The 22,264-nt window shown below is 36.5% G+C and overlaps 3 protein-coding genes across 6 annotated transcripts; 2 read left to right on the top strand and 1 right to left on the bottom strand.

Annotated features, from left to right (window-relative positions):
- Positions 1-1,596: 1,596 nt before the first annotated feature.
- Positions 1,597-6,931, top strand: LOC111790607 (uncharacterized). Its single transcript, XM_087122275.1, has 12 exons — positions 1,597-1,843; positions 1,900-2,020; positions 2,738-2,832; positions 3,163-3,220; positions 4,350-4,544; positions 4,682-4,758; positions 5,002-5,084; positions 5,224-5,275; positions 5,484-5,552; positions 6,055-6,141; positions 6,219-6,280; positions 6,531-6,931. The coding sequence occupies exons 2-12, from the start codon at positions 1,903-1,905 to the stop codon at positions 6,727-6,729; spliced, it is 1,095 nt and encodes a 364-aa protein (XP_086978401.1). The 5' UTR covers positions 1,597-1,843; positions 1,900-1,902; the 3' UTR covers positions 6,730-6,931.
- A 952-nt stretch (positions 6,932-7,883) lies between these two features.
- Positions 7,884-13,851, bottom strand: LOC111790604 (uncharacterized protein At3g49140). Of its 3 annotated transcripts, none has more exons than XM_023671574.2 (12): positions 13,579-13,851; positions 12,982-13,048; positions 11,932-12,077; positions 11,667-11,769; positions 11,481-11,545; positions 11,246-11,359; positions 11,065-11,163; positions 10,721-10,874; positions 9,715-9,851; positions 9,298-9,447; positions 8,345-8,440; positions 7,884-8,205 (listed from the first exon to the last, which is right to left on the bottom strand). In XM_023671574.2, exons 2-12 carry the CDS (start codon positions 13,022-13,024, stop codon positions 8,092-8,094), a joined length of 1,221 nt encoding a protein of 406 aa, XP_023527342.2. In that variant the 5' UTR covers positions 13,025-13,048; positions 13,579-13,851; the 3' UTR covers positions 7,884-8,091. The 3 variants fall into 3 exon arrangements, with proteins under 3 accessions (XP_023527342.2, XP_023527340.2, XP_086978400.1); XM_023671572.2 differs by having other exon boundaries at positions 11,932-12,157; XM_087122274.1 differs by having other exon boundaries at positions 9,715-9,830; positions 11,932-12,163.
- Positions 13,852-15,020: 1,169 nt separating this feature from the next.
- LOC111791303 (uncharacterized) lies at positions 15,021-22,005 on the top strand. 2 transcript variants are annotated; one of them, XM_023672594.2, is made up of 9 exons: positions 15,021-15,435; positions 15,683-15,894; positions 17,173-17,454; positions 18,039-18,161; positions 19,060-19,207; positions 20,267-20,487; positions 20,918-20,954; positions 21,048-21,215; positions 21,846-22,005. In XM_023672594.2, the coding sequence occupies exons 1-8, from the start codon at positions 15,084-15,086 to the stop codon at positions 21,164-21,166; spliced, it is 1,494 nt and encodes a 497-aa protein (XP_023528362.2). In that variant the 5' UTR covers positions 15,021-15,083; the 3' UTR covers positions 21,167-21,215; positions 21,846-22,005. The 2 variants fall into 2 exon arrangements, with proteins under 2 accessions (XP_023528362.2, XP_023528361.2); XM_023672593.2 differs by having other exon boundaries at positions 21,849-22,005.
- Positions 22,006-22,264: the final 259 nt, after the last annotated feature.

Genomic DNA, 22,264 nt, shown 5'->3' on the forward strand with positions numbered 1-22,264 from the left:
ACGTTGGACCGAATTGTGAGATTCCAGTTGGAGAGAGGAATTAGAGCGTGGAAACCTCTCCTTAACCTACTTTCTCAATGGTTACGCTGGGTCGGATTGTGAGATTCCATATCCGTCCTTTGCTCAAAACAATTATATGTTAAATAACCTCTTAAAAATTTTGCTAGCCTAAATTTTGTCGGTATGGTCAGAGTTACTTTTCCAAATAAGCTTAAATTTCCACGTGTTTATTAAGTTTTTTTTTTTTTTTTGGTAATTAATGTGAATTTTTAAAAAAATTAAAAAGAAAAAAAAAATGGAAGGATAGATATATTTTTTATAATTTTTGGTAGCATTGACTTTTATTTTATTTTATTTTATTTATTATCGATAGCATTGACAAAGTTATTTTGTAATTAATGTAAATTCAAAATGTGAAATTCCCTAGTAAAAAATAAAAAGGATTAAAATTGTGTAATTTAAATTTTAAAATTAAAAGTTTATTAAATTTTGTTATTTTAAATCATATTTTGTTTTTTTTTTTTTTAAACAGAAGTAAATAAAATAAAAGAAGATAAGAATGTCCGTACTTGTAAGACTTAAATCAATATTTAAATTAATATATTAAAAGTCAGCTTATAATTTCATTTAATATTTAATTAAATATAATTAATCATGATAAGCCCTAAACTATTAATAATATTTATATGTCATTTGCACAATGCTATACGCCTCACACTCTCCAAAATATCAATTGTTTAAAATTTTAAATTAATATTTAAATTTATTTTTGCATACATTATGGTGTTACCGGGAAATGAGCTTATTTTTCTTTTGAAATCCTATTTTCTCGAGCATTTAGAATGTTAGCGGTGGTTGAAATGACGATATCTTGATTGTTCTTATCGATGTCGTATATGTTGGAGGAAGCTACCCATGATGATCACTTTTGTGGTGCTGGAACACGTTCTTCTCACCTGGGTAGAACCATACAAATATAAAAGTCCTAAACTAACTCAAACCTAATTGAAATTGTTTACGTAAACCTGTATTTGTCCCTTTTTAGATACGTTAATAAGAGTTAGGAGACGAAAAAACTACCACTTGAAAGGGTGAGACCAAAGATGTTGATTCTAGGGCAGAGGATGTCGAGACTCAAGAAATGCATATTAAACCTTCGGTGGACAATATGGATGCTCCCAACACGAATCTTGACGTCAATGCGGCTAACCGATAACTATTTAGGGTTCAATTTTCTCTGTTTAAAACGAAAAGAGTAACATGAGAAAAGAAAAATAATTCAACTTAAAATCTAGGTGAATTTTTAGTCGTATCGCTCGTTTTTCGATCGAGATCCAGTGGACTCAACTAGATTGAGAAAATTAATCAAAAATTTTATAACCCAACTAAGATCTATGCATTTGGATCGAGAAAATGACCGGAGAATTATACAAATCAATCCAAAAATATGAATTTTGTTGATAAAAAATTAAAATTTTGTTAGTATTGAATGAATTAAGAATATAAAAATAATAATCCGTACAGGAAACTAATTTTTTTTAATATAAAAAAGGAAATTTTCAAAAATGGAAATCCAATTATTTATTAATTTCCCCAGTTGCAATGGCTTCATGGTGCCAGTTGACAATGCCGTATGATCCGGCCGCTACAGATATCTTTGACTTGTATAATTTACGATACTTTCAATTTTCAGTGTTCTCTATGCTTAGATCATTTTCCGAAAGCGAAAGAAACTTCACAACGATGCGGCTGGCGATCCATTTCGACAATAAATTCCACCATTCCCTAAGTTTTCTTGTCGATTTCAAACCCGGTTCTGCAGAATTGATTTCAGCGATCTTCTGTAAGTTTCTGCGATTTTCTTTTCAATTTCGTTGTGTGGCTGATTGTGGAAGATAGAAGATGAGAGGTTTTAGGACGCTTTGGACGAAGAAGACATGGATAGGTCTTGGATTGGGACAGATTCTGTCTCTACTCATCACTTCCACGGGGTTTTCTTCCTCTGAGCTTGCCAAACAGGGTTCGTTTCTCTTGCATTTACTCCTACTTTTTCACTGTTCTAAGCAATCGCATGTTTGTAGCTAATTTTGTGATAGCCCGTAGATATGGTCTGTTTTTGCCGCATAGCTGTTAGTCTTACGATTTTAAAATGTGTCTACTAGGGAGAGGTTTCGACGGAATGCTTTGTTTCCTTTTCCAACCAATGTGAGATCTCACAATCTACCCCCCTTGGGGGCATTCGTCCTCGCTTGCACATCGCCCGATGTCCGGCTTTGATACTATTTGTAATAGCCCAAGCCCACCGCTAATAGATATTGTCCGCTTTGACCCGTTACGTATAGCCGTCAGCCTCCCAATTTTAAAACGCATCTACTAGGGAGAGGTTTCCACACCCTTATAAGGAATGCTTCGTTCCCCTCTCCAACCAATATGGGATCTCACAATCCACCCCCTTGGGGGTCCGCGTCCTTGCTGCCACACGCCCGGTGTCTGGCTCTGATACCATTTGTAATAGCCCAAACCCACCGCTAATAGATATGGTTCGTTTTTGCCCATTATATATAGTTGTCAGTCTCAGGGTTTTAAAACGCATCTACTAAGGAGAGGTTTCCACACCTTTATAAGGAATGCTTTGTTCCCTTCTCCAACCAATGTAGGATCTCACAACTTGTCCATCGGAATAACGCTATTTTGATTGCACTTTGAATTTGATGCTTTATATTGTGATTTGTTTTAGGAATCAATGCACCCACCTCGCAGTCTTTTGTAAATTATGTGCTCTTGGCGATTGTCTATGGGATCATCATGTTTTCCAGAAGGAAAGCCTTGAAGGTTACTATTTCTATCATTGACTTTTTGTTTAGTTCATTGAAATTGTAGTGATCTTATTTATTTATTATGTGATTGTTCAACGTTGAAAAGAGATGAGTAATAATAATTTGAGCGTCGACTTTTAAGTACATTCTTTTGTCCCCAATACTTAAATGCTTGTTAGGTAACCAAAAGTTGACTTATTTATTTATTCATAATTTCTTCGCTTTATTGTATACTTTTTGTAAAGATTTACCAAATTGAACCGAAAGTGTTTTGAAGAAAGGTGTAGAATAAAACAAAGTCATTGTCTATGGGGTTAAATAAATAACATGCTTTCTTTCAATGCAGGCAAAATGGTATTACTACATACTGCTTGGATTAGTAGATGTAGAGGCCAATTTCCTTGGTAAAACTATTATGTTATTTTTAGTTTATGCTGTGGATTTTGTTCTGTTGTCTGTGTGCGCTTGAAGAAATCTGTTACTGCAAGCATAATTTTTTATTTTTATCATGTTTTTTTTTTTGGATAACCGCTAGCAGATATTGTCCTCTTTGGGCTTTTCCTTTCGAGCTTCCCGTCAAGGTTTTTAAAACGCGTCTGTCAAGGAAATGTTTTCACACTCTTATAAAGAATGTTTCATTCTCCTCCCCAACCGATGTGGGATCTCACAATCCACCCACCTTTGGGACCCAGCGTCCTAGCGTCCTCATTGGCACTCGTTCCCTCCTCCAATCGATGTGGGACCCCCCAAATCCACCCCCTTCGAGGCTCAGCCTCCTCGCTGGCATATTGCCCGGTGTCTAGCTCTAATATCATTTGTAACAGTTCAAGCTCACTGCTAGCAGATATTGTCTTCTTTGTGCTTTCCTTTTCGGGCTTCCTCTCAAGGTTTTTAAAACTCGTCTACTAAGAAAAGGTTTCCACACCTTTATAAGGAATGTTTCATTCCCCTCTTCAACCAATGTGGAATCTCACATAAGCTCACTCGAAGTTTTGAATTTGGACCTCTAAAGAGGTATGATCGAGAAACTCCAATCACTTGCCAATGGGGCTGCCCCTTGGGGCACATAAGCTCTCTGTTGATGCTGCTATTTTTCAATTTCTTTAATCCTAACAAAATGAAATCAACCATCTTTATTAAATATGACAAGTTGAGCGAGACTGAAGATGATAAACTACTTTTAAGGTGATAATAATAGGACTCTGCACTGAATTGAAGAACTATAACATAAATTCAGCTGATGTAAGAAAATAATGTGGCCAAGAATGGATGATGAACTGGTGGCCAATGTAGATTGGAATAAGGGGTTCAATATCAGTGTTGAAATTGAACTTGAACTTGAGTTGAACTTTGACCACTTTAGTTATGTCTTCTTGAATCAATAAGGGTAGTAAAGTTTTTCTTAAGCATATTCAATTTGCAATTATCTTATTCCATTTTCATTGTCATTGAATTCCTTTCACTTGACATCATACCATTATGGATCTCATATTCTAATGACTTCAGAACAAAAACTGATTCAGTTCATTGCAGTGGTGAAGGCCTATCAATACACATCCATAACAAGTGTAATGCTGCTTGATTGTTGGGCAATCCCTTGTGTGTTGCTGTTCACTTGGCTATTTTTGAAAACAAAATATAGACCGAGGAAGATAGTTGGTGTCGTATTCTGTGTGGCTGGCGCCATCGCAGTTGTTTTTTCTGATGTTCATGCCGGTGAACGGGCAGGTAGCATTATGATCTCTAACCAATCTCTCTTTTCCTCTGTACTCTTTGCTATCACACTTCATTGATCAGAATCATTTTTTAAATTAAGTTTCATGTATTTGATATTGCTGGAGCCTTACTCAGAAATTTGTTTCCAGGAGGAAGCAACCCCATTAAAGGGGATGCACTGGTCATTGCTGGTGCTACACTTTATGCTGTCAGTAATGTCAGTGAGGTAATGTTTGTGTGTCTTGGTGGCACACTTCTTGCTCCCATTTCTTTTAAGTAGGCAGTGAAGTGAATATTTTCAAACTCCATATTTGCTCATCTTTTGCTATGACGTTTTCTTTACATGCTAGCATATCATATTCTGCTGAGGAATTCAATTCTTTCTTAAATCATTGTTCTTTTTTTTTTTTTTCATTTTATAAATCCTTGGTCCTTCGCCCTTCAGTTTTCAGCTCTCTTTTCTTTTCAGGAATTCCTTGTGAAGAATTCTGGTAGAGTCGAATTAATGGCAATGCTTGGTCTCTTTGGCTCAATCATCAGTGGAATCCAAATGTATCCATTGCCTGATGTTCAATTGGTTCTATTTACTCTCATCAGCTTTAGAACTTGTTTTTGAACTCTCATTCTTGAGCCTACAACTATTATGTCACTAAAGTTATTCTCTAGTTTTGAGCCTTGACGATGTTAATAGAAGCATTATAGAGCGCAATGAGTTGAAATCAATTAATTGGACTGCAGGGGCAGTAAGTCTCTCGTTCTCTCTTTCTCTTATCATCAACTCAAATAAATGTATACTTCTCAGAGGTGTTTAAATTCTTCTGCAAATTTATTGTTGGAGAATATATACATAAATGCTTTAGTAGCTTTGTAGTAAGAGTTGAAGGTTTGAATTTCTAAACCTTGATTATGAACGCCCTTTCTCACACGAGTTTATGCCTTTTGATGTTCCAGACTCTTCCATTTGTGGGATTTTCAGTGGCTATGTTTCTCTTCTATTCCTTGGTTCCTATATTGCTTCAGGTATGAGAGATGTGACAATGAATTTTTTGATCTTTTGAAGTTTTAACTATGTGTGTCATCAAGCAAGAATATTTCCTGGAAAAAAGGTAGAATCCTGGACCATCTAATATAGACCCTTCTTATATGAATTCAGGAATGCTTACCTCTTTTCAATCACCATGAACTGATCCATGGTGATCAAATCGCATGTTGTACAAGGCTGATATAAGTATCCAAACGAAATAGATTCGAACTTCTCCCGAGTAAATTCATAGGATATAGTTTAAAGATTTGACGGGATTGGATTCGTTTTAATAGTAAACTAAACAAGTAGGAGTGTCCCATTGAACTTGCCTCTCTTTTGAATCTATTCTATACATCTTTTGAGGTTATGGGTTAAGAAATTATCTTTAGGGATTTTGTTTTTTTTTTATTCTGTCATAGAAAAACCTGTTTTGGGGTGATGCAAATCTGCAACTATACCAGATAATTGCATGAAGCCTTTCTGTTTCTTCCATCCTAGATCAATGGAGCGGCAATGTTGAACCTGTCTTTGATGACCTCAGACATGTGGGCTGTTGTAATACGCATTTTTGCTTATCATGAGAAGGTCTGGTAACCTGCAATGCCGTATCTCATGTTGATAAATTTGCTATGACTGCTGTTTTATGGAACTATTTGCTGCAGGTCGACTGGATATACTTCGTGGCGTTTGTTGCTGTCGTTGTTGGGCTTGTTCTTTATTCAGTGTACGTATCGACTTCTCTGATTGCAGCTAGAGATAAACTTAAAAGCTTGCGCCGTTTGATAGCTATTTGGTTTTTTGTTCTTGAAAAATAAGCTTATAAAACGTTACTTCCACTTGTTGAGCTCAAGGACCATCTCCAACTATTTTCCAAATCTGGGGAAGTAACAACAGTGTCTTTTTTGAAACCTCATAGAACGAACTTAAAAGCTTTGTACGTTGTCTTGTGTCTGAATACTATTTTGAAAATGCAGGGCCGACAAAGAAGAAAATCACAGCCGTGTCGATGTTGCTATTGAAATCGTCGATGAGGAAAGGGGTTCAGGTAGTACACCCGATGTTCATGTTGATGGCAGTGAAGGGAGGGATCACATTGACAAAAAGGATGAGAATGCTTTGGTAGAACCAGAACCAGAATCAGAACCATCGATATTGGGTTCAAGAGGAACATAGTTTTGAGTTCCAGTAACTACAGAAGTTGGGATATTGAAACAGCAACAGGGTAAGAATAACTGAAATGTAAAGCTGTTTTAAGAGAATCGTTGGAATATTCAATTTCGAAGTGACATTATAGTTCTTTTTCACAAAATGTACATATGTTTGTCTGACCTCTTGAGGTCGAAAGTTTAAATATACGTGCTCATAATTATTTTGAGCTACAACAACCATCATTGTGATCTAAAGCGATCAACATTCTTCGCCTAAGGGTCCCTTTCGTCGAGGTGAGAGGTTTGGGGTCAACAGCAATTATCTCGAGTAACATCCTTCCCCAACGGTCCCTTCGGGTTTGCCACTAATGTTCGTGAGTCAGATTGTTTTCTTTTTAAATCTCCCAAAGTTTATTTTGAAATTCAAAATAAATTCTTCACTTACAAATTAAAGGAAAATTTCATGTATTTATAGGATTATTATCCCAAAAATAGAGCACTTACAAATTACCTTAAAACAAATGTTTATTTACAAAAATTAATCAGTTATTTATTTCTGAAATTTTGAATATCTAAAAAAGAGAACTTGGAAATCTATTTAAAAAAATCCGTCAAAAAGAATAAAATAATATGTTTTTTTTTTAAAATTAAAATTTTAAAATTTTAAAATTTAAAACATGGGGGGGCCCACCTTTCCCTAACCTTTCTTCTTCCTCCACCACTGTCTGGATGCCTGAGAATCGGCCGTCGCCGGAGTCTGCTGCGGTCTTGAGTCATCGTCAATAGGAAGAATCTGCAGCAGGTGTAGGAGCTCGCAGGAGTTGCAGAGGGGTTCTCCGGTTGCTTCTGCATAGTCGTGGGTCATCCACCGCCGCCTGGAGTCGTTCGCCGGTTTCAGATTTCTCGACAATTCCGGAACCATGGACCCGCGTTCCCTCGCATGGAGTCCTCCATCCGCTGCCGCCTGGAACTGCAGGAACGCCGCCGTCGTGAACTCGGGTTATCTCCCAATTCACATTATGCATTCCACCATTTCCCTTCAGACCCTCCCAAAGAAAATCCCTAAAAATGAAGTTAAGGATCTTTTCAATCGGCTTGGCCAATGAATCGACATGTTAGAAAGAGTGGACGAATAAGAGTTTGTCCATCTCTTCTTATAGAGTTTTTGATATCTGGGCATTCATTAATCCCGTGCCTACCATTGAACAAGGAAATTCAGATATGACAGTCAAGAGGGTAACACCAAGAACAAAAACAAGAGCAGGCAAAGGGAATCCATAAGAAAGAGGATAAATTATCAAACTGTACAATTCCGAAACTAAGACTAATTCTATGACAGATTTGAGTAAAGAAGTCCCCTTAGCTTTGTAATTTATTTCTGGGTGTTCTAAAAACTGACAGTATCTCCCATTCCGTCCCCATGGCTTCGTAATCGTTTACGACGAGATCGTGGGAACAAGAGTTGCTGAATCTGTTTTTCTGCTGCAACTTCTGATGTTGCCTACAACAACATAGAAAAAGGATGATGTAGTTTTAACAGGGCAGCAGCTATGTCTAAAAGGTAAAATGTTCATCCCTGATGGAAGGTGGCGTTGGTAAAGCTTTATATAAACCAGACCATGAAGGTGTAGGTGGCTTACCCGGAGTTTGAAGGGAAATCGATAAGTCCGTACTTCTACCCCGAAACATACCCTCACATCCATGCCAAGACTATCGACTCCGATCAAAGTAGCATCCTGATAAACATACATCGCAAACTATCAATCTGCATAAGTTATTGAATTCAGCTAAAGAAATTCAACCAAACGCATCAAGATTTTAAAACGCATCTACTACCGCAGGTAACATGGTTAGAACTAAATGAATGAGTGAGAGAGTAAATAATAAAATCTGATTACTCATAGTTGGCTGAGGAACACAAATTAACTGTGTTAATGTATCGACATAGATAGGAAGGTTTTTGTAACAGCCTAAGCCCACCGCCAGTAAATATTGTCTTTTTTAGGCTTTCCCTCAAGGTTTTAAAACGTGTCTACTAGGGAGAGATTTCCACACCCTTATAAGGAATGTTTTGTTCTCCTCTCCAACCAATGCGGGATCTCACAATCCACTCCCCTTGGGGCCCCTCACTGGCACACTGTCCGGTGTCTAGCTCTGATACCATTTGTAACCGTCCAAATCCACCACTAGCAAATATTGTCATCTTTGGGTTTTCTCTTTTGGGCTTCTCCTTAAGGTTTTAAAACGCGTCTACTAGGGAGGTTTTTCACGCTGTTATAAAGAATGTTCGTTCTCCTCTCCAACTAATGCGGGATCTCACAGTTTTCGTGTAAATCCGTTTGGGTTGGGGAGAGGACACCTTGTCCCTTTGCCCTTCAGTTTGTAAAGCTGGTCGTTTCTTATTAGAAAAAGCAAAATGAATAAAATAAAAACACTTTTAAGTGTATCATATCCAAGATACAACCATCATGGTTGGCTGAGGAACACAAATTTAAACTTTGTGTTAATGTATCAACTTAGATAGGAAGGTTTTTGTAACCATGAGATTATAAGAAAAAAAGAGTTGTAAAACATCACAATGAAGAAGAACTACCTGAACATGAAGACCCTTCTTTTTGCAAAGAGCCTTAAGGGCAACATTACACCTAATACCCTTCTCACGAAAACGCTCAACAATTTCCGCGGTAGAGTGCAGAAGAATATCAGGTTCAGCATCTTCAAAATCTTGCAAACTAACTTCAGACTGCAAAACCCCATTCAAAACTAGCATGCCTGAGTTACCAATGCCAAACCTTTACCTTTCTGAATTATTTTTGTTCTTTTGCTTCATGCTAAATTGATTCGTGTCGTCTTCTCTTTACTAAAATTTTCCTCAATATTCCATTATTGGATATGATAAATAGCTCTTACATTCATTCTTGTCATTCTAATCTTACTGGCCCTACTACAGATCAAATAAATACTGATATAAGCAAGCAAAGCAGGAAAAAAAGGGTAATCAAGAACACACCTGAACTCCATACACAGAGAAGAGCTCAATTCTCATTGTCTCCAATCTGTAGAGAGTGGATCGTTGGCTGCTTCGATCACTTTTGGACTCGAATCTCAAGTTTTCGCCATCTAAATCTGAGGTTAAAGATGAAATGACTAGGAAGAACTCGATCAACAATGAGCCTATAGTGCTTAGAAGAAGGTAGAAATATATACACTTAACTACAAGTAATGAATCAGTGACTTTTTTTTATACCGAAGGAGAAAATAAAAACCGTGCAAATGTAGAACCTTCTAGTACTTCTCATAAATCAAATCCTGATTCAAAACCACAAGTAGAGATTCCAGGTATGTTATTATAAAACGAGGTTCATGAATGGAGCCTACATCTAGAACTAATAATTGTTGGAGTATCATTCAAAAAGGCAACGAGCCCAAGCAAACCGACCTAAGGAACAAGGACCTTTACTTTTACCATCACTAACATTGAATTCCTAACACTATTCACGAGGCGTTTAAGGACCCCGAATGGAGAGATGCTATCATTCAAGATATTTAAGCCTTAGATAAAAATAACATCAGGGAAACTACGATCTTCCCCAGAAAACAACCTGTAAGTTGTAAGTGGATCTTCATCATTATACCTCAAATGGTAGAATAATGTGGAAGAACAAAGAAAGTCAACCAACTTTGATGTCAACAAACCTTGAAAACCTTTACTTAAGGATGGAAGTTGCTCGATCAAAGTCAACGAATGAACATCTTTCAAAGTCAAAGGACTTGTAATCTCGGAATTATCTCACAAAACATTTTATGTATCTTTATATATCACCCAATTACGAAGAAATATCGACCAGCCCATAATATATCTCACCATTTCCCCCTATCATCTTCTTATCTCACTCGTTAAAGTGTTCTCTAAACAATCCATGAAAGTATAATCTTGAACCATTTAACCGAATGGTTCGGAAACAGAACCAGATTTGCTACTCTAGTACCGCGTATTCATCATATGAGGAAGTTACCTTTCCATTCTGTGTTGAAGCCTTCACTTTCTTCAAAGTAGAATAATCTTCTTATATAAGATTCTTCATCAGCATATGCAGGTCTGAGACATCCCAAAATGGAAACTCCATTTGAAGGATGCTTCATCTTTCTGTCATATTCCATATTGATAACCTATTAGGTAACAAACATTTAATAACGAGTTTATTGAACTTTCCTCGTTCTAATCGAACGTATTACAAGCCTAGTTCCTAGGAGCAGGATGTGATGTCAAAATAGTCTAATAACTAAGCTATTTGCAACAATATGTTATATAATGTAAGGCATGTGGTAATAACGAAAACGAAGTACTGGTGGCAATCACCTTGTTCAAACACTTGGCGAAGTATATAGGATGAACCAAGCTCGAAACATCTGAAACTCCCCAGTCAACCGGATTATCGGCTAAATCGGTTTCCACTGCCTATAAGACCAATTGAAATGTGGCTACATTAACTCTAGAATAAAGAATATAGGAAAATCAAACCAGATAACTAAGTACTTACCTCAATATAATCAAAACCAAAAGGAAGAACATCACCATAGACACTATCTGCCCCAATATAATCTCCAACTGTCCTACTCTCATACATTTGAATGTCCATTCCAATCAAAGCAGTCTGTGGGTGAAGAAGTCTCATAAATACCATAAACTCTCTACCATATTGGGGTACGAGAAAGAAAGTAGAGAAACTTTAGGACATTTTAAAGAGTTATAATCTATAACATGTAGATCCTTACCACTGGATTGTGAGCTCCACGATCTTCTAACATGTTCGCACTGTCAAAAATTTCAAAATACAAATCTGAACAGAACAAAATATTACCAAGTTTGATTCAGTCACTAAGATCGATACGAGCGTATACATACACGTGACAAACCATTAACAAGAGCAAATAAAAAATATAGTGAAAAGAAAATAAAACCTCCATAATCGTCGATAACATATTGAAACTCATCCCACGATACCCGTTCATGTGGTTCACTGTGCACAGTTCCAGGAAATAACAGCAAAGCATTGCTATTGACCTAATACGAAGACAGAGTCAAGAGGTGAAACCATACTTGCTTCTACCTTAATGTTATCACCACATTGTACAACAATTTTCATTAACCACATGTCAGCTAACTTCTATTTTATCGAAAAAACATAAAAAACGATCAAGAGAAAACACACAGAGCAATCCAAACCTCCACAGCTGTCCGTGCTACTTCTGCAGCAGTGAGTTCAGTATTCCGTGCTCTTTTGCGAACTTTTAGATCTTCAAGAGGATGATAACCTTTGTTAGTTAAATAACTTGATGAATCTGGAACTGAGTCTGGGTAATCAGCAGCAACTGAAACTTTTGACAAGCAAAGGTCACGTCCCTTGGACAACCAATGAAATTCTGAGGATCCAAATATTGGATTTCTGCCACTAAAATTTACCACAGAAACAAGAAACAAATATTCAATTCATGAAGTCAAAAGGCCTCTTGGCTGAAACCAAAAAACAAAAGGTAAAAAAGGAAATACATTCTGTTATCTTTTCTTTTTTTCATTTTCCATCGAGAAACCCAACTTTCATTGTGATCAAAATGAAAGCCTAACATAAAAAGGGGCCAAAAAACGAATAAGACCTTACGACTAATTACAGAAGTTTTTGGCAACAAACGCCCACGATCAAGGCAATTAAACTTGACCAGGGACCAAACGTCCTCCCAAGACATCTCTACCCTCTAAAAAAGGCCCTCCAGAATGAGTAGGCTTGAGAAACTATTGGATATATCACACTTTAAAAGCATATGCATCTGCACCTTCCCTATGGTGCACAAAACATAACCTCAAAGCATATAAAACTCGAAACATTACAACCAGGAACAAACTAGGAGAGTAAAGATTATAGATTCATTCTCAAGTTGGTTCTCAGTTAAGTGGTGGGAAGTATTTGAGTTGGTTCTCAGTTGTCATATCTCTTCTCACCTTTTTCAAAAGTTGACTTTCGATCTAGTGTGCAGTATCGGATCTCTTTTTTCTTCCGTTAGTCTCTTTTGCTCGGGGCCTAACGTTCTTGACCTTTATTTCAAAGATTTGATTGAATAATTGTTTTAGGCTATTTGTTGAAGAGGATTTAGTATTATTTTGATTCTTATTTATATCCTTCTTTATAATCCTTAGCTGTTTTTCAATGAAAATTTTAAACAAACAAATTAAGAACGAGCTACAACAATGGATCATAACCCACCAAAATTATGAACTCACCGGACATCAAAAGAAGATCTACTCCACCTGCTTGTGAATGCATGAGATGTCGAGCAACAAGCCCCTTCTGTATGACATTGGGAAAGTGGAGATTAAGAACAAAACCCAAAACAAATGCTACAAAACGAAGGATTTTATCAAAATGCCTTGAAATTGAAATCAGGGCAAAATGAATAAATTGTCATGAACTAGAGATCCTAATTCACATTAATTTCTTCCCATTGCATGACTTTTATATATGCCCCAACGACAAGTTCACATGGCGGAGGACAAAATGGAAATCCCCAGAGCTTCTAAAGCTCAGAAAACATAAACCCTAAACAATTATATGGAAAAACCAGACTCCCCGGACGAACACATACTATAAATTCATCAGTTGTTCGTCTTTCTCGATCCAAACAGACGAAACCCCAATTCAAACAGAATAACCTGGGTATTCAAAAACGCCATGAAAATCGATGATCGATGGTCCTCCATTTAAAAAAAAATGTCCAGACAATCAATTCGTCTAGGAAAACAAATCAGTTCAACACAATCGATGATCCCAAATGCGAAGAATGAACTCGATACATAAAAAGAAGCGAATTATACGATTACCGAAGGTAAGTGAAGAAGCTACAGCGATCGCCATGAGAGATCAAAGTCGAACTGAACTGTGATGGGCCGTCTCCACGAACACTTCGCAATAAGAATTGGTCATCAAGATTCAAGCGTCAGCGAAAAGGGAAGATGTCCAAGTCCCAACGTGTTCAGAAATCTCAGTTTAATAAATGTAGAAAATAACAAATGGGTTCATCAATTCTGTTTTTATATACAAAGAAAAAATTGAGGGGCTGCAAAAAATTTAAACAATGATATTGAGATTGTGAAGCACAGGACTCAAAAGGACATAAGACAGACACCACATATTTCGGATTTCGGTGTTGTCCACAAGGTCAGGCCTGGTTCATGTGAAATCTGAATGTTGACCACGTCCAAAAGACCTCGGTTGCATGCATTGTCAGTACTCTTACGAAAAATGTTTGGATTGAATATTTAAAAGTACCCAATAAGTGAACTCATTGTTTAGTCGGAGAAATGCAAACATGTGCAACATATCTATCACTATCATAACATGTGAGACCTAGACTCATCATTCTTGGTGTGTCTTACTTTGCTACAGATGACTCGTGACACATGCACATGGATCCACTAGACGAGTATTAATCCTCCATAGACTGAGACTGTGGACACGTGTAACTAGAATGTAAAATAGTATCATAATCATTCATTTAGGCCCAATTCCATTAGAGTCAAAATTCACATCCCCATAATCATGACAAATAAAAGCAACTTTCCTATATAATTCAGGTTACTTGAAAAGCTTAGGCTAAAATAAGACAAGAACCAATATTGATTGAAGTGAACAGTGGAATGTAATGTGCTAAAACTAGATTGTAATGCATTAGAATTGGACTATGCTACACTAAACGATATAGAAACTCGCTGGATCAGACTTGGACCAATTCGAAAAGTGTTGCACAGATCAAAAAATGTGTTGAACTAGTCTAAACCATCTTCTTGCCTCACACTCCAAACGGAAGACATGGGTCTACTAGAGGTGCACGCGTACCTTCTCTACACACTGAATTTGGTGGAGAGGCGTTGTAAACGACAGGAAGAGGGTTGTTGGTTGATTATTGAAACGAGATAGCACCGGTCTTGTCTCGTTTGAGGTGAGTGAAAGTGAATGACTTCAATATGCTTTGAGTAGACGACTGATGATGTCATTGTGATGATGATAATTCGTACAAAAGGAGCGAACGAGACAAGATGAAAGTTGATTGCGGCTCGTCTATGGTGAGTGAAGGTGAGGAACAACGACCGGCAACGTCAATGTGGTGTCAATGATTCGAGCGTTCACGAGGGAGAAAAAGGAAAGGATGGATTGTGTTGAAATTACAATGACTAACATAGAAACTAAGTCCCAAATATAAAGACCAAAATGCTCTTTTAACCAAAGTGGCTTAGCACATAATAAAAAGGTTATTAGTGAGTGAATTGATCATTTATACTTTTGTGTTCTTCCATCGCTTTAAGCCAATTTCAACCGTAAACTTGCGATGGAGCTCCGGGTGGCGAGTAAAGATGCTTGTCTCTCACTTCCACTCTCTCACAGATCGCCTCTCCGCTTCCAGTTGCCTTCCCCACCGCCGCATTCACTTCATCTGTCTCCCTCATGGCGGCCTTCGATCAAACGGACCATTTCTCTCTCCCGCAATCCGCACCAGAAGCGGGTCTCACAAATCATGGCGATGTCAGCTAGAAACAACGACGAATTTATTGCTGAATCTCCAGCAAAGGCGCTCCGGAGGATTCTGGAGATGCCTGGCGTTCACCAAGGCCCCGCTTGTTTCGATGCTCTCAGTGCTAAGCTAGTCGAGAGAGCTGGTTTTCTTTACTGCTTTACCAGTGGTATGTGCCTCTCTCTTTCTCTCTTCAACGTTTTGATTTTATTCAATTGAATTAATTTTCGGAGAGGTGAGAAATTATTGAACTGATGAGAATCTGACCATAAGTGTTAATTCTGAGTTGAATATGTTAGTTGCCGCTAGCGTGCTGGAAGAAATTCCTTTATCTGCATTTTTAGTATGGATTGCCACTGAAAGTTTTTGCTATAGTCATGCAAGCTAGTGTGATTTTGAATTGGCCTTTCGTGCAGGTTTTTCTATATCGGCTGCTAGATTGGCGTTGCCAGACACAGGTTTCATATCATATGGTGAAATGTTGGATCAAGGGCAACTAATCACTCAATCGGTGTCCATTCCTGTCATTGGGGATGGTGATAATGGATATGGAAATGCAATGAATGTGAAGAGGACTGTTAAAGGATATATTAGAGCAGGCTTTGCGGGGATCATACTAGAAGATCAGGTTCTTTTATAACAATTTTAAATGTTCTGCTCTGCCTGAACACTAGAAGTAACTATATTTTATTTATCTACATAAAATCCGGTTTCTGACAATCAAAAGTTATAGAAAAGTTGTTCTCTTCGAGCTGCTGTCTTCATCATGTGAATTTGTGGTTTATCCTATTAACTTCATTTCTCCTTTCTCTTTGTGTTTGTCCTTTTGATGATGAACTTTTAACTAAAGAGAGAACAAGAAAATAAAGGTATAGAGGAGAAGAATGAAAGTATAAAATCACTGAACCAATCAATATGTTATGAATACTAGTAGGGATTAATTAGAAATATTAGTCCTATTGGCATATTTGTAGTTACTTAATAAATTCGTTAGAGTGGAAGTGAGTTAGTTGTCAGAATTAAGCGAACCGTCTCGAATTGATTGAACTTGTATTTATTTATTTATTTTTGACAAGAAATGAAACTTTTCATTGAAGAAATGGAAAGAAACTAAAGCTCAAAAGATACACTCCACAAGAGAGTCAAAATAAAAATGATAAAAAGAAAGGTAAAAATAAGTATGAATTATAAAAGATGAAAGATGAAATAAAAATGATAAAAATAAAATTTGATCTCTATATGAAGCAAGCATTTTTTTTCATGGATCAAAGATGAAAATATATCATGCTTATTTATTTGTCTGTTTCTTCTTTTATTTGTTCTAGTTGTCCTAAATAGCTTATTTGGCATTGTACAATTTCTATTCTCTCGTTCTAAGAGAAAATTTGGACAGCCTTTGGTTTTTGGTTTGAAAGGAATAATTGAATGATTAGGGATGGAGAGGACTTGAGACGAGGTTCGGTCTCTTGTGAGGTTTAGCTCCTCCGTTTGAGCGTCAGTTTCCAAGGATTTATGTAATTACCTGTTAGGTCAGATTATTTGGCATTTGAGCCCTTTTTTGTATAGTTTGTTGCTTGGCTCCTCTCGAGTGTTTTTTTTTTTTTTTTTTTTTTGTATGCCGGGACCTTTTGTGTTGTATTCTTTAATTTCTTCTTAATGTAAGCATGGTTTCTCATAAACAAACAATTTGAGAAGGGAAATTTGAATCTAGCAGTCAATTTTTTTTTGAAAAAATGCTCTCGGCAAGAAAACCTACTATCTCTGCTTATTTTTCTTTTCATCCCTTAAACCCAGAAGTACTTTTTGTAACTAGCATTTTCATTCCATGAAGTATTTATTTTTTCATCATAGAATTTGCTCAGTTATCTGGGGCAATTTTTTTTGCTTACAAGATTATCATGGCAAGGTATCTCCAAAAGCTTGTGGCCATACGCAAGGTAGGAAAGTGGTATCTAGAGAGGAGGCTGTGTTGCGGATAAAAGCAGCCGTTGATGCTAGAAAAGAAAGTGGTTCTGACATTGTCATTGTAGCACGAACTGATTCTCGTCAAGCAGTGTCTCTTAGTGAATCACTGTGGAGAGCTAGGGCCTTTGCAGATGCTGGAGCTGATGTTCTTTTCATTGATGCACTAGCTTCAAAAGACGAGATGGAGGCCTTTTGTAAAATCTCACCCAAAATACCTAAAATGGTATCTTCTGATTACCTTACCAGAAAATACAAATCGAACAATATGCATTCAACTTTTTGATGCATGAATGATTGACATAAAAGTTTTTCTTTTTAAATGTTGCTAACACAGAGTCTTCAAGTGACAATTTCACAATTTAAAACAATATTACTGTTTATGTTCTCCACGATATTATGATGAAATATTAATATGTGTGCAAGTAAAAGACAGGAATTACTAATAGACTATGGACCATTTTACCGATGAAGCTGTAATTTTGAAACAAGGGAAAATTAAGTCATCATGTTCATGGCAATGCCATTGATATACTTTTTATGCATTTTCATGATATTAGCACAATTGTCAAATGATCTGGGTTTGAACTCTTCTTGACATCATTTCTTATTTGTAACTTTTGGTGCATGTGTGTAAAGAGTTGGTAGCCTAGTCTGATTAGATTACGTGTTTTGGAAACAAGTTGTACACTTTGTCTTATATGTTGTTCTCTGTTAAACTTTCATACGTTTAGGACACATAATTTTCATGATATTCCAGTCAGTGAGTGATTAATAATTGACTGGTATGTGTTTTCTACTTTTGTGTAGGCCAATATGCTTGAAGGAGGAGGAAAGACGCCCATTTTTAATCCTCTAGAACTGGAGGAAATTGGATATAAACTTGTTGCTTATCCTCTTTCCTTGGTTGGCGTATCAATTCGGGCAATGCAGGTATGGCATGTCTTCACCTATAGTATGCATTAAAGCTTTGATCATAGTATTCAGAAAATTTTATAGCAAACTTTTCATTCAAGTTAGGAGAAGTTACAAGGTGTTCTGGCACAGCACAATATTAAATGATTAATACAAATAATGGGTTGAAACTCATTCAATTTGGAATTCATGCAATATTAATGGTAGGAACTAATATTATATTTTGGTCAAATTGGTAAGAAAGAAACCCAGAATTTTTTAGGACTAGATAAATTGGGAACACATTTAGATTATAGTTCATTTAATGCTTCTACCTGGTGATGCTATCTACTCTATTTTATAATTACGATTCCTTTGTCATCAACGCCATTTTGAGTGCCTTTCAGTAATATCCTGGTTTCTTTTGAGTTCTCAAATATTAAATGAAAAAACTGTTTCTTATTAGAGGAAGGAAATTCCTCTAGGGAGGATATGTGTAGGTTTCGATATGCAATTTCCTAATCTATGGACTTAGGAGAAGGTACTTGTTTCTAAAAAGGAGGGTGTTTCTTTCAAGCAGTCCGAAAAATTCTTGTGGAATCACATGGCTACAGTCATCGTTTGGTTGATTTGGAATGAAAGAAACACCAGAGTCATTCAAGGGAAAGCTAGATTCCTGGAGGAATAATGGAATCAGCGCTTTTTATGGCTTTTTTAAATTTATTTATGAAGTGTTTCTCCCTTAAACAATAACAACACAAATTCCCTTTTCATTAAGATATTTTTTATTGCAAAATTTAAAAATTGTCTGGTAAATAATCCTGGAATGTTATTGTTTGGAAAATTACATTTAGCCTTTTTAAGTGTAAAATATCTAGATAACGTTAGAGGAAAAATCCGGATGTTATAGTTTTTCCCTACATTTGGTTACTTGCAGGATGCACTGCTTGCAATTAAAGGAGGCCGATTGCCTTCTCCTGGAACCTTGCCAACTTTTGGAGAGATGAAGGAAATATTGGGTTTCAACTCTTACTATGAAGAAGAGAGGAAATATGCTTCTGCTGTTAGCCAGCCTTCAATAAAAGGTATGTAGATCTTTCACTCTCTCCTAGTGATGTGAATCTATTCACTTTATGGGCCAGGCTTAAGCTTTTACTAGTAGCAAAATTACATCCAATTTTTTATATCATTCAATTTTGAAAATTTAGAAGATAAGTTACTACTCCCCCGCGTCCCCTCCTTTCAACCTCAGCTCTAGTTTCTGTTGTAATTATGATTCTGGTTCAGTTTTGTTGGATTGGAGCCCTTTTCTGTAGTTTGTTCTTGGGCTCCCTTTTTTTGTTGGACTTATTTTTCTCAAAGAAAGCTTGGTTTGTTTATTAAAAAAATACAATCAATTTTACACATCAACTATTTCATAAATTTACATGATTATGCTGTAAATGATATCATACATGCATTGTAATTTTTACACATTAGTTGTTGTGCAAATTTTACTTCATTGTTTTAATGAAAAAGTCTTTGAGGACGCATTTTGAAGCATTAAAAATCTAAGAAGATAATTGAAACATTTTCCAAAGTTCGTAGATGTTCTATAATTTAACCAAAATAAAAAGTCATTGTGTAAATGCAACGGATCTTTATTAAGCTAATACAAGCATTCGAATCCAAACAATTTTTTTAATTGATAGATGAAACAATATAATGTTCCAAGAAACAGCCCTCCAAAAGGAGAAAAGAAAAAGAAATAACTGTCAAATAAAAATAGGCCAAGACGGCCGTCGCCAGAAAAGGGAAATGCAATTAAAAACCGTAAGCAAACAAACAAAAAAAATCCAGCAACAAAGAACCATAAATCAAAGGAAGACAATTGGACCAAAAAAAAAAAAAAAGGAAAGAAAAAAGAACCCACACAAAGTATATCTTAATCTGCTTGCTTTTTAGTTCGCCTGAGAGAGAGTATTATGATAAATCTTTAATTTGTTGGAAAATACTAAGGCACATAATCTTTTAATAATGTGATTATACTTGGCAAAGGTTTTCTGTTCCCTTGTAGCCAAATCAGATTTGCGCCTGACAGTAATTTTTTGTAGTAATTTATTAGTTCTACTGTCACTACATATAAATTAAGGTTGTTTTATCAGTGGAGAGTAACATAAGCAGTCTTCAACGGAGGGTCGAAGATGATTCAGAGAAGAAAGACCAAAATCCTCAAGGTCCAGTTGTCGAAGTGATTACTCCTGAGATATACAGAAGCTACGATGCAGATGAATCAAAAGGTCCCTTCTCTGGTATCTGGTCCCGGAGATTGAGAGTCAAAATAACTGGAAGAGATGGATTTGAGAGACTTGATGTCAGGATTCCTGTAAGTATTATGTATAAAATGTTCTTTTAGTGTCTTTTTAGATGTGTTTGTAGAACAAATGTGTCGGTATCATATTCAAAAACAGTAACAACGATAGATATATAAAAGCACCAGCAGGCTGCATCTTTTTTAGGTAAACGAGCTGTAAAATTCAGGATCACGAACGCAAGTATGAGCATGATCTTCACGTTGTCATACTAGCATGTTATGTGAATTTGTATTCTTATATGCTGCTGAATATTGTCGATATCAGCTGGTAATTTGGTTAAATGAATCAATTTTCACTGGCTGAGAGTTCAAAATGGTGAAGTTATATTTTCTTTGTAATACGGGGTGTCAGAACTAGGTCCTTGTTCTACTGTAGGTTTGTTTCTTCCACTATTACTAGTTCATTGTTTTGAGGAGTTATTGATATATCTCTCTATTTCAGGCGGGATTCTTGGAAGGACTAACAAATATAGTTCCAGGTAGTTTTTACTTACCCTCAAATTGACCAAAAATTCAACTTCGTTTGACTATCACTTTATGGCCAATGAAATTGACATGTTTGTGGAGCACAGCTTTGGGAGGTGTGAATATCAAAGAACTGATGGACGATGCAGCTGGTGAAGTGGGAGGGAAACTTTTACTGGATTTTGTTGATGGCATGGGTGACCGAATTGAAGTCTTTCTGGAGTAACTTCATTTTGTTCGTTGCGACTGTCATAAAAATCCCGGAGCGAATGAAGGTACTCAAATTTGAAACCAGCACTAATAACATTTGTACTTACTTCGAATTACACTGCAAATGCTTCTGGTATGCAAAATTATCTGAGTTCCTTTACACGAATCTCCACGATGGTATGATGATATTGTCCACTTTTAAGTATAAACTCTCGTGACTTTGTTTTTTCCAAAAGGCCTCATACCAATGAAGATAGTATTTCTTACTTATAAACCCATGATTAGCCGATATGGGACTCCCTACCAACAATCCTCAACATTATCCACTGGTAAAAAAAACAGTTTCGTTTACTTATTCTTAGTTGATATCTTCTTTCAAGTCACAGAAACTGGCATTTCTTTCCTGAATTCATCTAGATTTTGTGCTTTGGTGCAAAAAACTGTTGTTTAGAGTTGAAGTATTTGTATAATTAAATTAACTGTAATCCATTAGCTGAACTTTTTGGATTAATGGGTGACATTTTGGACATTTTGGACATTTTTGGGAGTAGCTATGCCGTAAGTTTAGAGTGCTAGAGTCCAAGAACCAAGTGTACTGTATATATAACATGTTCTTTTGTCTTTCTATCTTGTGCATTTTCTTCTTTGGTTCTTATCCAAAATAAATAAATAATAACCTTGTGCTTCTTGAACAGCAGCTCCGGTGATTGGATGTGGCTTGAACTATCGAAGCACAACTGCGTGCCCAACTGCATCAAGGTAGCTGTTATGGCTATCTATTTATATGCAAGCAAATTTCACATCTTAATATAGATGTTTGGATTATGATTTTTTAGTGTATACTTTGTTGGTTTAGATCTTGTGAAATATGTTTCCCTAGAAGGCTACAGCCCTATGTTTCATTCATCGATCAAAAGCAATTAGTGTTAAGTTCACCACCATGTTGCCTCCTCCAAATCACCTCCAAGGCACCTATTCAATACATAGTCACTACCTTGGTCGTCGCCTCCTTCAAGTCGACACCATGCCACCTCCTCCTAGTCACCTCCAAGTGTCCTCCTCCAAGTCAACACCATGTTGCCTCCTCCACCAAGTCACCTCCAAGGTCCTCTTC

Source organism: Cucurbita pepo, chromosome 3 (genome assembly GCF_057944985.1).
Source record: "Cucurbita pepo subsp. pepo isolate OVF chromosome 3, ASM5794498v1, whole genome shotgun sequence".
NCBI lineage: Eukaryota > Viridiplantae > Streptophyta > Magnoliopsida > Cucurbitales > Cucurbitaceae > Cucurbita > Cucurbita pepo.

Bases quoted from the DNA above. Each gene is read 5' to 3' on its own strand.
- LOC111790607 (XM_087122275.1), top strand. From the start codon at position 1,903: ATGAGAGGTTTTAGGACGCTTTGGACGAAGAAGACATGGATAGGTCTT. The intron at 4,545-4,681 runs GTAGCATTATGA...ATTTGTTTCCAG, and splicing joins TCATGCCGGTGAACGGGCAG to GAGGAAGCAACCCCATTAAA. The intron at 5,276-5,483 runs GTAAGTCTCTCG...TTGATGTTCCAG, and splicing joins TTAATTGGACTGCAGGGGCA to ACTCTTCCATTTGTGGGATT.
- LOC111790604 (XM_023671572.2), bottom strand. From the start codon at position 13,612: ATGGCGATCGCTGTAGCTTCTTCACTTACCTTCG. The intron at 11,546-11,666 runs GTTTTATTTTCT...TGTTCTGTTCAG, and splicing joins TGTTATCGACGATTATGGAG to ATTTGTATTTTGAAATTTTT. The intron at 11,164-11,245 runs GTAAGTACTTAG...TTGGTCTTATAG, and splicing joins TTGGTTTTGATTATATTGAG to GCAGTGGAAACCGATTTAGC.
- LOC111791303 (XM_023672594.2), top strand. From the start codon at position 15,084: ATGGAGCTCCGGGTGGCGAGTAAAGATGCTTGTCTCTCACTTCCACTC. The intron at 17,455-18,038 runs GTATCTTCTGAT...ACTTTTGTGTAG, and splicing joins CACCCAAAATACCTAAAATG to GCCAATATGCTTGAAGGAGG. The intron at 19,208-20,266 runs GTATGTAGATCT...TTGTTTTATCAG, and splicing joins TAGCCAGCCTTCAATAAAAG to TGGAGAGTAACATAAGCAGT.